The sequence below is a fragment of the Homalodisca vitripennis genome, chromosome 5 (genome assembly GCF_021130785.1).
Source record: "Homalodisca vitripennis isolate AUS2020 chromosome 5, UT_GWSS_2.1, whole genome shotgun sequence".
NCBI classification, from domain to species: Eukaryota; Metazoa; Arthropoda; class Insecta; order Hemiptera; family Cicadellidae; genus Homalodisca; species Homalodisca vitripennis.
Window position 1 is genome coordinate 58,370,584 of NC_060211.1, and position 20,313 is coordinate 58,390,896.

The window sequence follows — 20,313 nt, forward strand, 5'->3', positions numbered from 1 at the left end:
ATAACATGTCTACAATTTTTTCTATTTTTATTTTAATGTTTGAGATAGTTTCATTAATAAATAATTTATGATGAATAATTCATTTTAAAGTTTTCTTTTCCTTTTTGATCTTTTTTACAAAATGTATATAAAAATAAACATTGCACAGCACGGGACTATCAACTATTTACACAAATTTAAAGCCACTCTTAAAAAGTAAAGGTTTGTTTTCTATTACAATTTACCGTAAGTAGAGTGAACATCATGAAAACAACCTCAAATCTTCCATTCCACTGTTTAGGTCAGTAAGGGGAATGTTGGAGGTAAGTACAGTAGGATACACCAGTTAATTGTCTTTACTCTACATACTGTAACATGTACTATCATGAAAACAACCTCAAAATCTTCCATTCCACTGTTAAGTCAGTAAGTGTAATGTTGGAGGTAAGTACAGTAGGATACACCAGTTAATTGTCTTTACTCTACATACTGTAACATGTACTATCATGAAAACAACCTCAAAATCTTCCATTCCACTGTTAAGTCAGTAAGTGTGATGTTGGAGGTAAGTACAGTAGGATACACCAGTTAATTGTCTTTACTTCACATTATGTAACATGTATTGTCATCTAAACTGCTCAACCAGATTCTTAGACCAAAGGTGATAAAAATTATTCGAATTCAAATACATTCCCAGAAAGACTTGTCTGTTCCAGGAACACCTTAACAGAGTAGAATACAGTTTACCAAAAACTAAGTTTTACCATTCTATTAATGATAAGTACCAAGTGATGTTTAAATTTGAAAGTGGTAACCACAAAATATTTTTAACAATTTTAAAACTTGAATTCTGGATCTACTGATTTAAAGTTTGCATGGTTAAATCTCAGAGTGACTTGATAAAAAATAAAGAAGAGTGGTGTGATTAAGGGGGAAGTTTTATAAGAAGTTTTGTGAGTTTGATAACTCAAGAGCGTTAAAAAAATTTACAATATTTATAACATTAATTGATATACAATTCTGTATTGGATTGAATACAGTAGTGGATAGATTGAATGACCAGATCTGAAGCACAGGCAAAAGGTTTAATTGGTTTAGATCAATATCTAATATTTAGTCATATTGTGATTTAAAAATTGATTTTACTGTATGTGCAGATGAAATATTAATTTCAGTCTGGGTGGATTGGCGGTAGGTAATGGTCCAGAGTTGAAGGGGAGAGTATATAGCTCATTTTGCTCTTTCAGTGATGTTTAATGTAAATATAACATTTCTATGTTCTCCATAAACGTACAATCTGTGGTAATTATAGCACCTAGTAAACCTCAACAGTTGCATGGAAGGAATGGCAGGAATCTACATGCCCATACCAATTATTTCATTCATCCCTACCAAACTGAAACAAAGGATTGAACCGTACTGAGCCACATTTTCTACATACCTCTCTAACTATATGTGAGGTTTTGCAGTGTTAAAACCTTTTTTGTTTAGGAGAACAGCATTTAAACAATGTTATATTCAAAAGGTAATCAAAGGTTATATCAAGTGTATCCAAATAAGTGATAACCAAGTAAAACAACTAGTTATGTACTTTGTGTTCCCATAATTTTCTGTTTTATAGTCACCATTTTCAAACAATTTTTTTAATGCCTGAAAGGTCACCAATTGTTACAAATATTCCACTAGCAGACATCCTCTTCAAATTAACCAACCATAGGTGTGAGGGCTACACAAATTCATCAAAATGTTTCAAAAATCATGAAACGATAAGTTTTTGTATCATGATTTATCAAGATAGGGCGAAATAAGTTTGAGGGGATATGTTTATAATATTTGCTCCCCATTATTTAGGCTATCCTGGGATAAAATTACTGGACAAAGTATTAGAAAAAATTCATAGACCATAATGATATAGTAAAACTTAAATAAATACACAATCTGTGATCTTTATTTCCTAAATACCATTTTTACAATTATTTTAACATTGATTCATTTAAAATTTAATGCTTTTATGACTTAAAGAGGATTTAAAATTACTAATTAATTCTGGTAGATATCTTACTGTGTGCAAAGTGTTGACCACCTAGAAAAATGAATGTGTTCCCTGTGCATTTATTTATTACTAAAATATAAAATAACTGATTTATGATTGAAAAAAGTAGTTTACTGCTCTAGTCTTTCTTTAAATTGGGTTGTCCAAGAAAGTGTTGATGTCAATAGTTCAAGGCTATTCCCAAGTATTTGTATTGATTAAACACCAATTGGTTGTCTCTTATAACACCACCTTTTACACATTTTCAATTTATCCCCTTTTCTACAAACCATTGCTTTGGATATTTTAAGTTTCCATAATATGACATTATGTCACTGCACATTTCTATTCTATTGATCATGCGCTGTAGCTTTAGTGATCAAACAATGTCGTCTGTGTACATAAGTACATTTACCCTTCCATTGCCAAAACTACATCCTCCACCAAGTTGTTGGGATCTTCAGACAAAATACTAGCGATACTAGGTAAAATAAATGATGGCCAGATCTGGCAAGCAGTTATATCTTTATACATATATTTCTTGTGTTCGTGTGTATGTGACTGAACTCCTCCTAAACGACTGGATCGATTATGATGAAATTTTGTGTATGTTTTCAATGGAATCTGAGAATGGTTTAGATTCACAATTTGGTCCTATATAAATTGTTTATTTAATCAATATTTAATTTATAAACTGTTATTGATTTTAGAATGTTTTACCTTCGATCCTTCAGACTGTGCTACCACACGTAATACAAAGTAAACTGATACTTAACAGCTGTTAATACTTTCAGCTGATGTTCATCAAAGAGGCAGAAACATTTGTTTACATTTAAAATTTAGAAAATTATTATTGTAACGTTCTTGATCAGTAATGTAATGCAGATTGCATAGAAGAAGTTATTGCCTAATTTCAAATTTAGATTACACCAATGATCAATAAACTATCTAATGCAATGAAAATCTACTATTAAACGTTGTTATAAAAACCACCTCAAAAAGCTGTAAATGTCTGCACATAAGGTAATCGAATTTGGTTAGATCGAAGGTAAATGAAAAGAGCTGAAAGAAGATGCTTTATGATCGAAATTGGTTTTCGTTGATACAAGGCAAACATCACAATAATACTGGAAATATCTTAGACAGAAAATTAAATTTAACAGACCAAATTTGATTCTTTATAACCTAATTAGTTTATCGAAATTCATTCATATAAATTAATTATACTGAATAACCTATCAACACCTAGCAAAAACCACAAAAGATAGAGGCAGGAAATATGGTACCTACCTTCATAATGTGCCCAAGAGGCTCACTAAGGAACGACTATCAATTATGTCAGGAGTATTTAGAATGTGATAGAAAAGGAATATGTGAATATAGTGTACTGTTTTTCAACTGAGTGAAGCCGCGGGAAACTGCTACTTTTAAATAAATAAATGTTTCTCCTAGCAAAAAGCAAAAATTAATTGGCCAATAACAAACCATTGATGCTATAAGATAATTATTGTGTAAGCAGTTATAAAAGTCACTGTATCATGGCAGCATAAAGATAAAATGTGGATAGTAGTTAATTAAATAATGTTACTTGCAGGTGTATTTTCTGTGCGGATGACTGAGGACCAGAACTGTGAGTTGCGACTAGTGGCAGCACTGGATAGAGAGCAAGTATCAGCATACCAGCTCACACTACAGCTGGACACTGGGCTTCTGCTCAACAACACAAATGCTATCACTACTACCTTGGTGAGTCTGTGCTACCCTTGCAAAGAATTGTTCATTTTTATAATCCTTTATTCCATTACTTAAGGTGGTCTTGTAACATACTGAGGTCTGGCGGGCTAGGTATACTTCATGTCTTACTTCCTTATCAGATGTAGGCTCAGAATTAAGATGGCTTTGTCTTCTTCAGTTGGCTTGGAGTCACCAGTTTCAACTAGTTTGCCTGTTGACGAGTCTACATGCTTGTTCTGATTAGTAGAATGGAAAGATTCATCTTGAGATGGCTTAGAAATTTCAGTTTTGATTACTTTTCTGGGTGACAAATCAAAGTGTTCATAGTGATAAGTAGAAGGGAAAAGCCTCTAGGAGCAAGCTGCCACAGAGAAACTGTGGATTCTTTTTGACAAATCAAAGTATACTGAGGATTGGCTTCAATCAACTTGACTTCTTCCACAAGATCTTCATACTTGCTAGTTCTTATATTGCATTTAGCAAGACTGGTCCTGTATAAAGCTTACCATGCACAGCTCGTCTTGGATGAACGAAGAAACTTTCATTTGAGGTAAAATTGATTGAAGTACACAACAGCAATCACACTGCATGGAGAGGCTCCTACAGTACATGCTCACAGTCTTATATTCAAAGATTTCGTGTCTTGAGGGCACAAGTAGTTTTCCACATTGTACCATTTAAGCAGTCAATTTGGTCATTTCCTGGGAGGTTTCTTTCTTTCTCTTAGGACAAGAAGCTGAGAAATTGCACTTAATCCTAACAGGACCTTTGTGCTGCTTCTTGAGTGATAGGATATTCTGGATGGGTACGGTTGGGGGGTAGAGGGTGTCTAATGTTGATATCATTAGCAATAATTCTCAATTTGTCTGCATCTTATAAAAGTTTGGTTGATCAAATTAAGAAACACTTGAAAGTTGAAAGAAATACTTCAAATACTTTTTTAGAAATTATACAAGAAAGCCAAAACACCACTTAAAGAAAACAAGGAAAAAACCTATCACCATCTTTAATCAGAACATTCAAGGACTATCAAAAAAAAGGTGGAAAGAGTAAACCATCTTTGTGAGTAGGTTAGTATGGTTAATAAAATTGCTATAGAATTAAAAACTCAGATAAACTATTACTCACTAAGATTAGTGGTTACAATTTAATTACACACTACAGTAGAAAAGACCATAGATTGGAGGAGTTGCAATCTACATTAAGGAAACAGAAACCGCAAAAACAGAAGCAATCAACATAGCAAACAGTTGTCAAGAACTGGTATGCGAAGCTGCATTAACAAAGATAAAAATCAAGAAAAAAAAACTCTCTACATTCTAGGGGTTTATCGGACACCAGGAGGACAAGCTAATGTAGCTATCAACATTATATCAGATATACTTACCTCATTTACAGCTGAGGCAAAACTACTTATCTTAATGGGCGACATCAACATAGACAGGCTAACTGTTAACACGAATAATACTATTTTTGAAGATGAACTGCTGGTTTTTGGAATCAGGCGGCTTCCCCTTCCAGCGGACAAGAATTACTAATCATTCTACAAAACATCAATAGACTGCATCTGTACCAACATACCTGAAGATGCAGTCGACTTTTCAGTGATCCAAGGTGGAATGTCGGATCACACTGGCCAAAATCTGTTCTATTGCAGTGGAAAAGAGAAGTCTTCCCTAAAAAAGAAGCTACACAAAAAATAATTTTCTCAATAAAAAAACCTTAATAGCTTAAAACAGGAATTCGAAATGGAAAAAGTGGGAACTGGTACACAATGCCCCTGATGTTGAAGAGGCATACATACAGAACATTTTAGACAACTGTCAGACAAATATTGGACCATATATGCCCTAGCAAAAAAGTAAGAGCAAAGCCGAGGGGCCAGACTAAAAGTTCAGTATGACCAAGAGTCCAAAATACTAAAAGAAGATTTTCTAATTGCCTTACAAAGATATCAGCTCACCAGATAATGAACATGATAGAACATCCATGGCAGAAAAAAAGAAAGCCTACGATCTCAAGCTTAGGAGCCTCAAACAACATATGGCTGCTAACTACATCACTAACTCTGACAATAAGTCTAAAGCCGTTTTGGGACATAACAAACTCAGAAAAGCAAAGTAAGCAACAGAAAGAAAAACACTGAAGATGGAGATAGAAGGAAACATAATAGACAACCCCGCCGAAATAGCCGAAACATTTCAACCAATACTTTTCCCAAATAGCAGATTCCACATTAGGCGAAAATAGAGAACATCTGATATACACAGCCATAACTCATCCGATTTTGCTTCCACAAAGTAATTGTCAATCACTAATTTTAACACCAACAACTGTTAAAGAAGTCTTGGGAGTGATAGCTTCCGTGAAAACTAAATTATCATGTGGAATTGATGAAATTCCTTCAAAATTAGTAAAACAACTGTGCCAAACAACTAGCACCACCACTGGTTACCATAATAAATCAATCGTTTTCCTCAGGCCAGTTTCCATCCCCCTTAAAAATATCAAAAATATACCCAAAGCACAAAAAAAGGATACATCGCTAAACCCGAAAATTACCGTCCCATTTCACTAATACCAACTTTCTCAAAAATAATAGAAAAGGTAGCACTCTCAAGAATGTTACAACATCTGGACAGATATAATCTAATAACAAAGAACCAACATGGCTATCTCAAAGGACGATCCACCACGCACAGCTGTCACTAATCTAATTGAATACGTCATAGATAAATTAGAAAGACCAGAAACACGTATCAGCTGTCCTATTAGACTACAGTAAGGCTTTCGATTGTCTAGATCATGATCTTATCTTGGAAAAGATTTCAGCCCTAGGTTTTGAAGGCTTGGCGAAAGATTGGGGTGACTAGCTACCTGAAAGGACGCAAGCAAATAAGTTGAGATTCAACAAAATGTAAATGGGAGTAAATGCGTGTATAGATCAAGACAACTCACAGTAAGTAGAGGAGTGCCTCAAGGCTCAGTTTTAGGCCCCTTTTTGTTCATACTTTTTACAAACGATTTTCCCAAGTTTTATCAATGACAATTCTGTAGAAACCATTATGTACGCAGACGACACAACTCTTTTGTTTACAAATAACACAGCACAAAATCTAATTTTGGATATTTTCATCAGCAACAGAAAAATCACTCCAATACTGCCTTCAAAACGATCTGTCATAATCAATCCAAAACCACCCAGATCAGTTTTAGCAGAAGACAAGAGCAGATTCCAAAAATACCTAATATTTTTAGTTGAAAAAAAGGCAAAACTGCTTGGCCTAACAATTAATGCTGACCTCTCTGGACAGATCACATACGCAATCTGACCAAAAAACTTTCATCTGGCACTTATGTGGTAAAGCGAATGAAGTGGATAGGAGGTTTGGAGATGGCAAAAGACAGCATACTATGCTGTAGTGGAGTCCCACCTCAGATATGGCTTAATTTCATGGGGGGAGGAACATCTGAAACCAATCTCAACAAAATCCTGATACTCCAGAAGAAAGCTGTAAGGGCACTCTATAGCCTCAGCCCTAGGGAAAGCTTTCAGAGAAGCTTTCAAATCCCTGCAGCTTCTTACTGTCATAGCACTATACATCCATGCAGTCGTCATCTACACCAGCCAGATGGACCTTCCTAGAGATGAAAATGCTCACTCATACCACACCAGACGAGCAATGGACTACATTCTCCCTGTACACCACACATACGCAATTCAGCAAAAAAACCTTCTTACATTGGACGCAAAAATCATTAATGCACTACCACCAAATCTCAAGAACATGAAAGGGAACGAAACTGAAAAGACATTTTCGAGACTGGCTGATGGAACGACCTGTATATTCATTGAAGGAGTTCTTCGATCTTCTATAAATACCACATCAATATTTGTAAAGCAAGAAATATTAATCTAAGTTTTTGTTATTATCTACTATTGACGCAATTGTATTTCTTAAAGAAACAACAAATAAAGAATATTGTCTATTGTCTTATATTTTATATTTATTAAATGAAATATTACAAATTATCATCATAAGTATATTAATCTGTAGGAATTTTTGAAGTTAAAACTTCTTTAGGCGCGTTGAGCGTTTTGGTAGAGGGTAAAATCCTCGGTTCGCGTCACCGACATGCTAATGATACTAACCTGCATGAAAAAAGTCAGTCTCGCTGTGTTTTTTTAACCGTAGACTTGGCCGCGGACTACTAACCTGCATGAAAAAGTCAGTCTCGCTGTGTTAAAACTGTCTCGGCGGAGTATGAAAACATACTGCGAAAATCAGTGACCTTTACGGCTTCCTCTCGCGATTTAAAAGTGAAGCCAATGTCGTACAATTCTGTAAGATGCGTCAAATTAAAGCTCTTAATATTGGCAATCTATTGGTTTACATTTTTAAATATTAAAAAAATTTCGAAATAATTTTGATTATTGTTTACATTTTTACATAGCGTTTACAATGACAAGAAAAAAAGTAGTAAGCGAGGATTTTTTTTATTTTTTGGTCAGACAAAATTTGTCAGCGAGAAAGTTGTGTGAAAATAGATGAATATTTTTTTGTAATTTATCATTTTTTTATTGGAAGTTTAGTTTAGCCTGTAGTAGCGTATGAAGTGATGAGTGAACGTTTCTGCCGGAACTGTAGTTGGCGCATTGGCTCACTGATACCGTATTAACTCAATAAATTAGTTTTATTGTGCAATAAAAATACCTTTACGAAAGAACCAAGTTAATTTAAACTAATTTATTAGTTTTAAAAATATTGTGGGTTTTAATTGTTATTGCAATTATATACTTTATCCGTAGCAATAACTGTATTATTTACAACGGTGTTCAACTCACTGTTGTTCACTCGGTGTTTACTCACTTTGTATTCTATGTTTAACTAACTATTAATATTGAGCAATTACAACATATTTTTATACAGATAAATGAATAATGAAAACAACGAATATATTTTTAAACATTTTTAATATTTGTACGAATATTTGTATTTAAAATTTAGCATTATTCATTTTTAATTATGTTTTTAATATTTAACCTCTTCATCATGAAATGAGTATTTATTACGGTATAAGATTTATCTTACTAGCGTGGTAAAATAGATTTCTAGTTATTTAATAATATTTTTCGTGGATTTTAAAATTGGAAAATTAAAAACGCGTCACATTTACAATTACAGATGTACTGCTACTATAACGTATTGTTAATTACTCTCAACTTAATAGTTCCGTTTTCCACTTCTATCGGCAGTCCCCACGACTGCTACTGTTTTTTTTTTTTTTTACTCTCACTAATATTTTTTTATAATGGCCGTTTGATATATATTATATGATAATAATGGACAATATTCTAGAAATAACAAAAAGAGGTGTACTTATATTCTAAAGAAAACAATATTCCAGGTAAAGATTCAAGTACTCGATGTCAATGACAACAGCCCTGTGTTCATATATCCAGAATCAAGTAAACGGTTCAATAAAGAAAAGTACTTTGGCGGAGTGTCAGCTGACAGGAGGGATGTCAATGTCAATATTTTGGATGTTAAGGTAAGAAATGGAATCATTAAGATTTTTATTCATACAAAATACTTGGTTATTAACATGCTATCAGCAGGAGATTATACTTTTATCTCAGGTTCTTCTGAAAGACAATAAATTACTGGATATATTGGAATCTATGGAGGATTAATAACTCATTGAGGATTACTAATGAAGTATCACATCATGGTGTTACAGTATATAGGTGATGAGCTCAGGTCGCAAAAACGATTTACGTTTAAATTAACTTCTTAATAGTTCTAATAATGTCTTGTAGAAAGCGTGAGTGTCATTACCAATCTACTGAATATTTTAACAATAGTCTTTTTTTTAGTTTTCTCTGACACATTTGTAAATATTCTATACATTTAAGTTGTATGTAGAAGTCGAAGAATCAGCTGTACTCTACTCTATGTAGTAGTACTGATCTTGTTTTTTTTCTCAGACGTTTTTCAACAGCAACTATGTTTCTAATTTTATTGTATGGGTTGCATGTATTATTGTGTGCTGTTGATGATAATACTATAAGTAATAATAATAATATAAACACTGAGCTGTTCAATGCAGCGCAATATTACTGTTCTGCTTCCGATACGTAGATTAATTTGTGCCTGCTGGGACACATGCTGCTACACAAATCAGTCTGCAATGGGTTAAGAAATGCTATGGTTCTGAAAATTGTGTAGTTATTTATTGATAACTCCATAATACTGATAGTTACTAATTAATATAAATTATCATTTTATTTCACATTAGGGCTAGTTGAGTAGTGTGTCCTAAATTACTTTGAACAAGTAATAGCAAAACCTTGGCTAAAGTTTTCAATTGAGAACTCTAACAAGCAACATATAATTAACTTAAATTTTAAATATCTAATTTTACTGTAAAAATTCTTAATTTAACATAATTATTTAGGCCTATCACAATTTAAGGAGTTATTTAAGATAACTTTATATTATAAGTATATTTGTTTAAATAATTGTCATAAAGTTTGCATAACTCTTGAGTGAGCTCAGTGTAGTTCATACAATGTATTTGTAATTCTACATGAATTATGTTTATAATATCAATAATGAGTTACTCACGCTAATTAGTCCGTCATACAAATTATTTTACTTTATAGGAGCTAAGTTAACATTAAGTAGAAGTAAAAAAAAATTGTATTAGACCTACCATTATTGTAAAATGAATTAAAATTTTATATATTGTTTACTGTGTGTTAAAAAGTAATTTATTAACTGTTTAAAATGTAACACTAAAGGCAGAAGACAAAGACGGAGAGAGTTTAGGACGGGTGGAGTATCGCTTGGTTCCTGACGAGGTGGGAGCGGCCGACTACTTCACCATCGACAGGAAGACAGGCAGTTTGCGCACTAAGAGAGCTCTAGACACGGTACCCAAGCAGGCACTACCTCTGAGACTTGGTGTGGAAGCCAGGGACAACCCTACGTCAGATACTGACTCCAATGTCGCACTTACACAAGTTGTTGTGAGTAGTAGAATTTGTAAGGGGGGTTTTTTGGTGCTGTTATTCTATTAAAAACCTATCAATACCTGTTTGTGCTGTACCTATAAGCCAGGATTTTTTCAGAGTCCTAAATAAAATAGCTCTGACTGTTAACTGCTAAAATCTGTCCTAACAATTTCAATTTAGAACTTTTTTTAGCTGAGGTCTCAGATTTTATAGACCTCAGAAAGTATTCTAAAGACCTGCAGTTCATCATAGCCACTCACCTATGTTGCTAAATGCTTGAAGACTAATTGTGTTCCCTACCTGCTAATATAGCTGTTGCCCATGTACGCAATCCGAGTAGCGTTTTTATCTTTAAATTAAACGACCGGAAGCCGTAACTTCCAATGTTAGGGGCCCATCAACCCAAAACTCAATATACAGTACTGTTTCCAAGAAATCTAATACTTATTGCCTTAACATTACTTCTAGTGAATGTGTGTCACTAAATTGGAATTTAAAAATAAGTAAGCGACCTGTAACTGTCAGAATATGTCTTTCATAACAAACCTCGGTGGACTACATCGTTTCTAGTACTAAACTATCAGAATATTTCTCTGTTTGCAACTCTCTGTGGATTACACCAGCAGGCCTGTTGTTAGCTGGCAGTCAAACTACTAATGGTCTACTCAGTGTTGTTATTTAGTAAACACACTAAATCATAAAGTATTGTAGAAATTGATAAAAATATTTTAAGTTCTCTAATGTATAACAACTTCCACAGTGTTGAGTCCTAATTCCCGATTTTTTTAATATAGTAATATTAATACTTATCGGTTGTTTTGTAATCATATTAATTTCAAAACAATTATTTTTCTATTATTACATAAATTATATATTATATAAATTACATAAAATATAAATCATAGATGAATATGGTACATTTATTAAGAAAGAGCTGTTCACCTTTTAAGTTATATTCTGTCCTTCCTCATGGACCACTGGTCTATGCAAAGATCTTATCAACCGAATTAGGTAAAGATTTGATTCTGTACAAGGTTGATGGTATTGATAAAAATTTATACAGTCACAGACAGGATTTGAACTTGACTGTCTCTATTACAGATCCAAACTCCAATGTCTTAGACCACTCCACCATCGGCACTCCCAATTATACGGTCCACTGTGAATGTCGGCACTTCATTTAGAAAATTTGAGTTCTCTGTAATAAAGTATCTTTGTATTTTGATTAATTCTAAAAATCTTGAAATTCCAGTAATGTTATAGTAATCACCGTCTTGATTGTACTTGCTGCAAATTATAATCTCTTAAAACTTTGGTGTCCAGATAAACTTGATAGAGGATCAGGATCGGCTGGTGTTAGTAATCAACAACAAGCCTGCTGACGAGGTGGAGGACAGCCGCCAGGACATGATCAGTCTACTGGAGCAGCAGTCCGGCATGATCGTGGGGGTGGAGCAGATCCAGCCTCGCCAGTGGACTAAAGACAACCTCACTGTGGAGACCGACCAGTTCAGCACAGACTTCTGGTTCTATGTGGTTGATCCTGATACTGAGCTCATCCAGAGCCGTAACACCTCCAGAGTCCAAAGGTACCTGATATTGTGTAATCTCTCATGCTCTTAACAACTATGTAGTTTGATGAGAGAAAATACAATAAGTAAGAAGTGTATGTATTTCCAGAAAATTTTCAGAATAATAAAATAACCTAGGTCCTAAAATGTACCCCTGAGGTACTCTAAACTTTACATCTTCTCACACTGAGAAATAGGTACCATAATTTTGATACTGTGCAGTTCATCAGGTCATTTGTGTGTTCATGGAGGTAATCATTTAAAAGATTGTGAGCATTGCAACTAATTCCAAATTATTTTGTTTTATTTATTGACAAATAATGGTCAACATAGCAAAAAGTCTTGCACATGTCATGTAACAGCCCATTTGAAGTCTCAAAAATGTGTCCAACAAATCAACTGGAGCTGTCTGATAATTTTGTGTTCTGTTGTCAATAGATTTGTTTTCAGTTTTTGTTTTCTAAGACTGGTATTATGACTGTTTATAATCTTTATATGTTCAAAACATTAAAATATATAATCTAACAAACAGCCTAATGTTTTTATATGTAATACCCATAATTATAATACAGAAACCAGGTAACCTCTGAAAGACATATATTAAAATTGTACTAAAAGAACACTATCTATAAAGGTGTAATGTTTAAACCTTGCCAAAGGAAATAAAAGTTAAAAAAAAATTGCACTGTTCATAGGAAAATCAAAATTATATCTGCTGAGTAAACCTTTTTAATCGTTAGAGGAATTTATTGGTATAGGCATTGCATAGATACAATCATAACTTAGTATTAATTAGTACTATTTATTTTTAATCATTAAATACATTTATTACAATATTAGCTTGTAAATAATTTTATTTGAGACATTATTCATCTGTATCTTGTGTACAGTTTATGAATAAAAATGTTATGATTGATTGATTTATTGATAGTCTGGTTTCGTATTAAGAGTTATTCTAAAGCCATGCTAAAAATTTCTAAACAATATTGATTACTTTGTTGGTACCTAGTTATCCCTACACATATTTATGTTGAATACATACTTTAAACCTGTGTTGTTGTGTTTTTAGAAGCTTAACGTCAAAAGGAGCTCAAGCAAATATATCAGAAGCACTAGCAGCAACTTTTCAAGTAGCAATATTTGACATTCATGCACCACTCCGAGTAACTCCTGTCAAAACCACAGTGGTCCAGGCCCAGTGGGAGGTGTTCCCATACGCTTTAGTTGCTATAGCTGCGCTGATCATGGTTCTTGGCATTGCGGGAATCATATACATTTGCATTTCCTGGTCAAGGTATAGTACAAACTCTCTATATATACAGTAACATTACCTTATAATTGATCCTTGCCCTTCCTTTCTGATATTGTAAAGGCTTTTGTTTTGATAAATCCTGGTGACTGGGTGCAAGAGCCCCACTGGTAGGCACCATGTCGATGAAGGGAAACTGAATTATGTTAAAAACTGCAGTTAAATTAAGTTTGCCAGTAGTTGAGACTGACAATGATACTAAGAAAATAAATGTAGCTTATTGGTTTTTAACTTCTAAAACAACTATAATTGGAACATTTTAGTTTCTCCAAATTCAGAAATATTGATGTTAGAAATGAAAACATTGTTTTTGTATTTAAATGGTATGGATAATATCTGTACTCAACCCTTCACAAAACTACAGGTTCCATTTATTTTATCATGAATGCCAAAGTAATTTGTGCAGTTGAAAAATTGGATTGTTCAGACAGTGCGAATATTGAGTTAGCAACATTTCAGTTTCCCTTAATTGCAGTGTTTGATGAGATCCAAAAAGTGAATGATGAAGACATTCAAATACTTGGTTGTTCTGGCATGCTTTGGGATCGTCTCATAAATATTGTAGTGCACTCACTTGTGAACCTGATGATCCATTGAATGTAGTCTAGGTGTCGCTGATGTTGAAACAATGAAAACAGTTTGTTTTGAACGTCTTCATCACCAAAGTTTGTGAATCTTTTCAGAGGGATGTGAGTCCAGATTTCAGGAGTCACGTCTTTACAGTGTCAGATTTCAGACACTGCACTGAGTGAAAATTGAAATGGAGTTAAACTCAACATTCCTACTGAATCAACATAATGTTATGTGATTTAGGTCAGGTTTTAGTATTTCTTAAACACTGAAGGGTTATGAAATTTGTAAACCAATACTTTTTTGAAGTTAATTGATACAAAAGTCAAATAGTGTTGCAATTAATAATCTTGCAGTTAGTATTTTCTTATTTTAGCAAGTTATTGCTGTAGTATTGTTACATTATTGATCTCCTTACAGGTACAGAGCTTACAAGGAACGAATGCAGAGGATGTATGTCACACCCCACTACGATCCTGTCTTTGTGGAACCTAGTTTGAAGGAGTATGAAACCCAGGTATTTTCAATCACTTTATTTTAGGTACCTCTACCCTAACATATTTATTAACTGTAATGCTATATTTTACACACACATTATTTTTTTGTCGTTAAATTGTTCTTTTTATTATAAATGCACATAGGATATTATACGCAGTGCATCAAAATTGAATCTTAAAATAGGACTATCATTATGCTTTAGAACCATATAAAATTGTTTTCTCTGCGTAATAGATATTTCTTACGTAGTGTCTCAGTAGGTGAGTAATTGTGTATTGAACAAGAAGATAATGCTTTGTGTTACTGTTGCTCAGGTCCTCCAGATGAGTGTTCCTGTAGACGATAGTGACAGTTTCAACGATCTGCAGCTGGATTTCAGCAGAAAGAATCACACTTTTAACCTAGATAATGTAGGCTACATATCCAAAGAGCTAAATGACACTCATGGTAAGATCAAGCTTAATTTACTGTTTTATTTTTGTGTGGGTGCGAGTTCTAAAATTTCACGCAACATGAGTTCCAGAATTTCTAAATTTCTTGTATAGACATAATTAAATCAATTGTACACATTGAAATGTTATAATGGAAAAGATTACAAAACTAATAAATTACATTTTGTGTAATAAAAGAGAAATAGAAAGACCATAACAACCAAAAAACATCAGATAAGCACATTACTAAAAAATAGTTTATACTGTGATTACAACAACAACAAAATCTGGGCTTTGCTTAGATTAGATATGAAGATTTCTTGCTTTCCACAATCTTATGGCTTTTTATTTGTAATATCCACATTTCTAATGGGAAGTTCTCCACGAGATTTCATAATGGAGATTTAATGTACTGTATTTACTGATGTCATGTACCAGTTTTTGAGGCTATTGACCTGGTTATACCTTTGGTTGTATTAGTTATTAAGGAGACAAATAATTTATACAGTAGAGTTGTGCTGAGGTCCGAGGGATTATTTCTGTTAGTACTGAGGTCCAGCGCTAGGACTGCATCATGTACCACCAGTAACTTTGGATATTATCATTCTATTATTTACTACCTACCTTAATATACCATTCTTTTATACTAAATATGCTGCAACTTACAAAACATTATACTATATTAGGATTTAGGAAAAATAAATACAGTGAACAAGGGTTATTGATATTTATCTACAAATGATGTGTTTATAAATTTTATTACTTAAATTTGTCAATTATTACTTATTAAAAATATGTTGCAGAACAACCAGTAACGAACACAATGACCAGAACTGCAACAATTGGTAGACGTGTCAATAACAACAACAGCATACATCGGACATCGGGTGTAGTCAACCCAGGTTTTGATAGGTACATAAATGTTTTTGCATAGTTAATTACTAAAAATAGTCTTACTCTTACAGTATTGTTATGGTCTATTGTTGTTATGAAAAATAATTTAACCCTTTGGGCTGGCTGGAACAGCATCTGTCCCACTAATGAGTGACCAAGTTTCACGAGGGACAGCATCTGCCCCACTAGTAATGAGTGGCCAAGTCTCACAAGGGACAGTGTCTGTCCCACTAGTAATGAGTGGCCAAGTCTCACAAGGGACAGTGTCTGTCCCACTAGTAATGAGTGGCCAGGTCTCACAAGGAACAGTGTCTGTCCCACTAGTAATGAGTGGTCAAGTCTCACAAGGAACAATGTCTCTGTCCCACTAGTAATAAGTGGCCAAGTCTTACAAGGGAACAGTGCCTGTCCCACTAGTAATAAGTGACCCAGTCTTACAAGGGACAGCATCTGCCCCACTAGTAATGAGTGGCCAAGTCTCACAAGGGGCAGTGTCTTTCCCACTAGTAATGAGTGGCCAAGTCTCACAAGGGACAGTGTCTGTCCCACTAGTAATAAGTGGCCAAGTCTTACAAGGGACAGTGTCTGTCCCACTAGTAATGAGTGGCCAAGTCTCACAAGGGACAGTGTCTGTCCTACTAGTAATGAGTGGCCAAGTCTCACAAGGGACAGTGTCTGTCCCACTAGTAATAAGTGGCCCAAGTCTTACAAGGGACAGTGTCTGTCCCACTAGTAATGAGTGGCCAAGTCTCACAAGGGACAGTGTCTGTCCTACTAGTAATGAGTGGCCAAGTCTTACAAGGGACAGTGTCTGTCCCAGTGGCAATGAGTGGTCAAGTCTCACAAGGGACAGCATCTGTCCCACTAGTAATGAGTGGCCAAGTCTCACAATGGACAGTGTCTGTCCCACTAGGTAATGAGTGGCCAAGTTTCATGAAGACAGTATCTGCCCCACTAGTAATGAGTGGCCAAGTTTCATGAAGACAGCATTTGCCCCACTAGTAATGAGTGGCCAAGTTCTCTACAAGAAAACATATACTTCAACACAATTAACTAAGTAATAAGTAAGCTTGATGTCAATTAAATAGAACAATGCGTGGAGCACTAGATTTGTGCAAAATCCCGCCGGCCAGCCACATCTGTACAGTACTCGACTACTCAGGAGTGTTCCGAGTCAAATATCGCTGGCACCAAAGAGTTACCAGTTATTGTGTTTTAACTGTCCTATATAAATAATCTTAGAGATATGAAACCTTACCATGATGTCCAATACTAAGAACGAAGCCAGCAAAGAGGTCCAAGGGGTCCATCCCCCAAATTTTCATTGTTTTCAATTACTTGTTTAGTAAACAATTATTATTACTTAAATAATTTAGTATTACCGACATGTACTGCTGATAGACCGTTCTCAACAAAGAAACGGGTCAAGGAACAAAATGGGGTCTTACTCTCTGTCCACTATGAGAAAATATCAGTTGTCTAGACTCCTCCCCAAAATTTTCCCCTGGTTATGTTCTTGGTGACATTGTATGTGGTTCAATATCTAGAAAGAGCATAATTATTTAAAATATTTTAAAATTTAAAGTAGAATATTTGAATTGCAATCAATTGTATTTCAAATATTTTTAAATTAATATTGACAAAGCATGTGTTAACTATTTTATTTAAAGTAAAGAATATGACATAAACTCAGAGGTTCTTTCTCTAAGTTAGGAAATGATGCTGATGATCATAAATGTATGAAGAAAGAAATGCATTTTATAGTTTATAGCAGATTTTACTTAGGATGTAGGAGAAGAGGGCTTCATTTAAACCCTCAGTTGCTCATTATGCTGTTATAATAATACTCATGTATACTGCATGTTATTAGTTATTAAATTAAGTGACTTCCTTGTTCTTTTTTCCAGGACAGATGAAACTCTTTCCAGACGAAACAACAGCTCAACCAATGACAATGTCACATTCCACGGCAAGAAAGACTATTCACACTTAGGCTTTAATTATTTAGTTGATAGAAATTCTGTTGAAGCGACTACAGAGTTATAGCCACACTATAAGTGGTAGTTTCACTCGACTTAGATGTACCAAGATGTGATCTAGTTATAAAAACTGTCTTAGATTTAGGTTAATACTGTACATATTAGCAAGAAAATTATACTAATTAAGTAGTTAAAATTACTTGTCAAACATTGTGTTTAACACAAATAATGTGCTTGTGTTAGAGCATTTAATTTTATAAGGCTTTAGAAACCAAGGATGAAAGTTACCACACATAAAAGTGACATCGAAAATTTAATTTAATAATAAGTAACTTAATTTTGTGGGTTTAAAAAACCAGGTTTTTTCATATTTGAATAATTTAAAAATTCATGTTAAAAATTAGATTAGTTTTCAAATGCTTCTATATTTGAATTTAATGAGCAATGATATTTTACAGTCTATAGACCTGTTTTAAGTCACTTAGAAAAAAGTCAAGCAAGATTTTTGATAAGCAGTTTTAAGTTAACTCCTAATGAAATAATCTAATTCAGTGGCGTAGCGAAGGGGGGGGTCCAGGGGGTCCGGACCCCCCCCGAAATTTTAAGACATATTAAAAAATAAAGCATGGAGTAGGAGAAAAAAGGAGAGTTATCATTTACTCTTGTCTGCAAACATTAAATTGATTGATTTAATTGATTAAAGTGACCGTTGTTAAAAATATAATTGTCCTTTTGTTTAAATCATAAAGTATCAAACGATACTGTTGGGCTCGGCCTTTCGGATAGTGTAGTGTAATCACGGTATTGCTATAGAACGCGGTCACATGATGTCGCAAAGCAACCTAAATTGCAACACGGCGAACATTTCGACCTCCAGCGCTCGTTGTGTCAACAACTCCAGGAACAACATGAGTGACATCTTCAAGAAGATGGGACAGCGTGCCTTTGGAAGCGCCGGCAGCAGCCAGCCAAGAGGCCTAGCTCTCCACCTGCCAGCTCGGTGCCTAAGAAGGTCGCTGCTCCAGCAAAGGGTCTTTTTAAAGGCCACAACGTCACCACCACTGCTACTGTGACATCTGACCAACCTACGGCTTCGGTTTTCTACGTCCAAGGATACCCTTGCTGTTCCTGGACAGTGTTCCGGACTGGCCTACCCACGCCAAGAAGTTGTAGGAGTTGGCGCGGGATGGCCTAACGACAACATTCCGCGGTGCTCACTATCGCTTGAAAGTGACCACCGTGGAGGACTTCAGAGCAGTTCAGCGGTGCCTATGTTCCAAGAAGCTGCCCTTCTACACTCACAACCTTGGGCGTGAAAGATCGCTTAAGGTTGTGATCTGCGGACTGCCCGACACCGATGATGTGGAGCTCTTCGATATCTTAACTGACGAGGGCTTCGCCGTCGAGAGGTTGCACGACTTCGGACAGCCAGGGGACCTACCAGGAGCTGACTGATCACGCTGACCAGGGACAGTTAGCGAGAGAACCCTGACACCAAGCGGCTTGTCAAATCTACAACGTGACAAGCCTGCTCCATGTCAGGGTCTCAGTCACTGTCTACAAGAAGCCAGTCGGCCCGCCGTAGTGCTACCGGTGCCAAGGTTTTGGCCACGGCTCCGGCAACTGCGGGAGGCCGAGAAAATACATCCGCTGCGGGGAAAATCATCTGAAGATGAACTGCCCCAAAGTCTCGACGGAGAAGGGTCACTGCTGCAATTGTGGCGGCGATCACAACGCCAACTATCGTGGTGTCCAGCCTACAAGGAGGACAGAGCGGCAGCTGTCCAGTTAGGACGCAAGTCCCGGCCAACGAAACCAGCGGTGAGGCGATCAACGGCCCAGCCGCCCAAGCGACCAGCGCGGGACGAGTCACCAGCGGACTCCGTATCGGAGAGTGATGCTGAGGACGACATGCCGCAGAAGAAGAAGCGCCGGAGGAAACCCCCAGAACCCAGCCAACCGACTTCCTCGCCCGCCGGCATCTGTGGCTGACCTTCCGGTCACACAGACACCTAGGGCGACTCCCAGGCAGAAACTAGAGTGGCCACATACACCAGCCACTCGCCGCAACAAACGGAGGCACCAGCAGCTGATGCAGCAGCAGAAGCAGCCGCCCCCGCCCAGCGATCTACAAGCCGTCTTGAAATAGCTGCGCAGCTGACCGCCCCTCACCCGGCTCTTCAATGAAGCAGTGGCCCTCAGTGGCACACCGACCAGCTGCTAGACTGCTGCAGGATCAAATTGTTCCAGTTGACAGGCAAGTCATTGAGCTCAACTGTTCAGATACTGCCCACAGAC

At 35.7% G+C, this 20,313-nt stretch overlaps 1 protein-coding gene across 1 annotated transcript in view; it reads left to right on the forward strand.

Moving 5' to 3' along the window:
* The window catches only part of LOC124362265 (cadherin-99C-like), a 190,061-nt gene extending 171,495 nt beyond the window's left edge, over nucleotides 1-18,566 (forward strand). Inside the window, 9 exon segments of the mRNA XM_046816618.1 lie at nucleotides 3,606-3,757; nucleotides 9,155-9,298; nucleotides 10,551-10,778; nucleotides 12,087-12,352; nucleotides 13,404-13,628; nucleotides 14,634-14,730; nucleotides 15,026-15,158; nucleotides 15,946-16,054; nucleotides 17,944-18,566. Of these exon segments, the coding sequence (XP_046672574.1) occupies nucleotides 3,606-3,757; nucleotides 9,155-9,298; nucleotides 10,551-10,778; nucleotides 12,087-12,352; nucleotides 13,404-13,628; nucleotides 14,634-14,730; nucleotides 15,026-15,158; nucleotides 15,946-16,054; nucleotides 17,944-18,082 (1,493 nt within the window). The 3' untranslated portion in view covers nucleotides 18,083-18,566.
* Nucleotides 18,567-20,313: the final 1,747 nt, after the last annotated feature.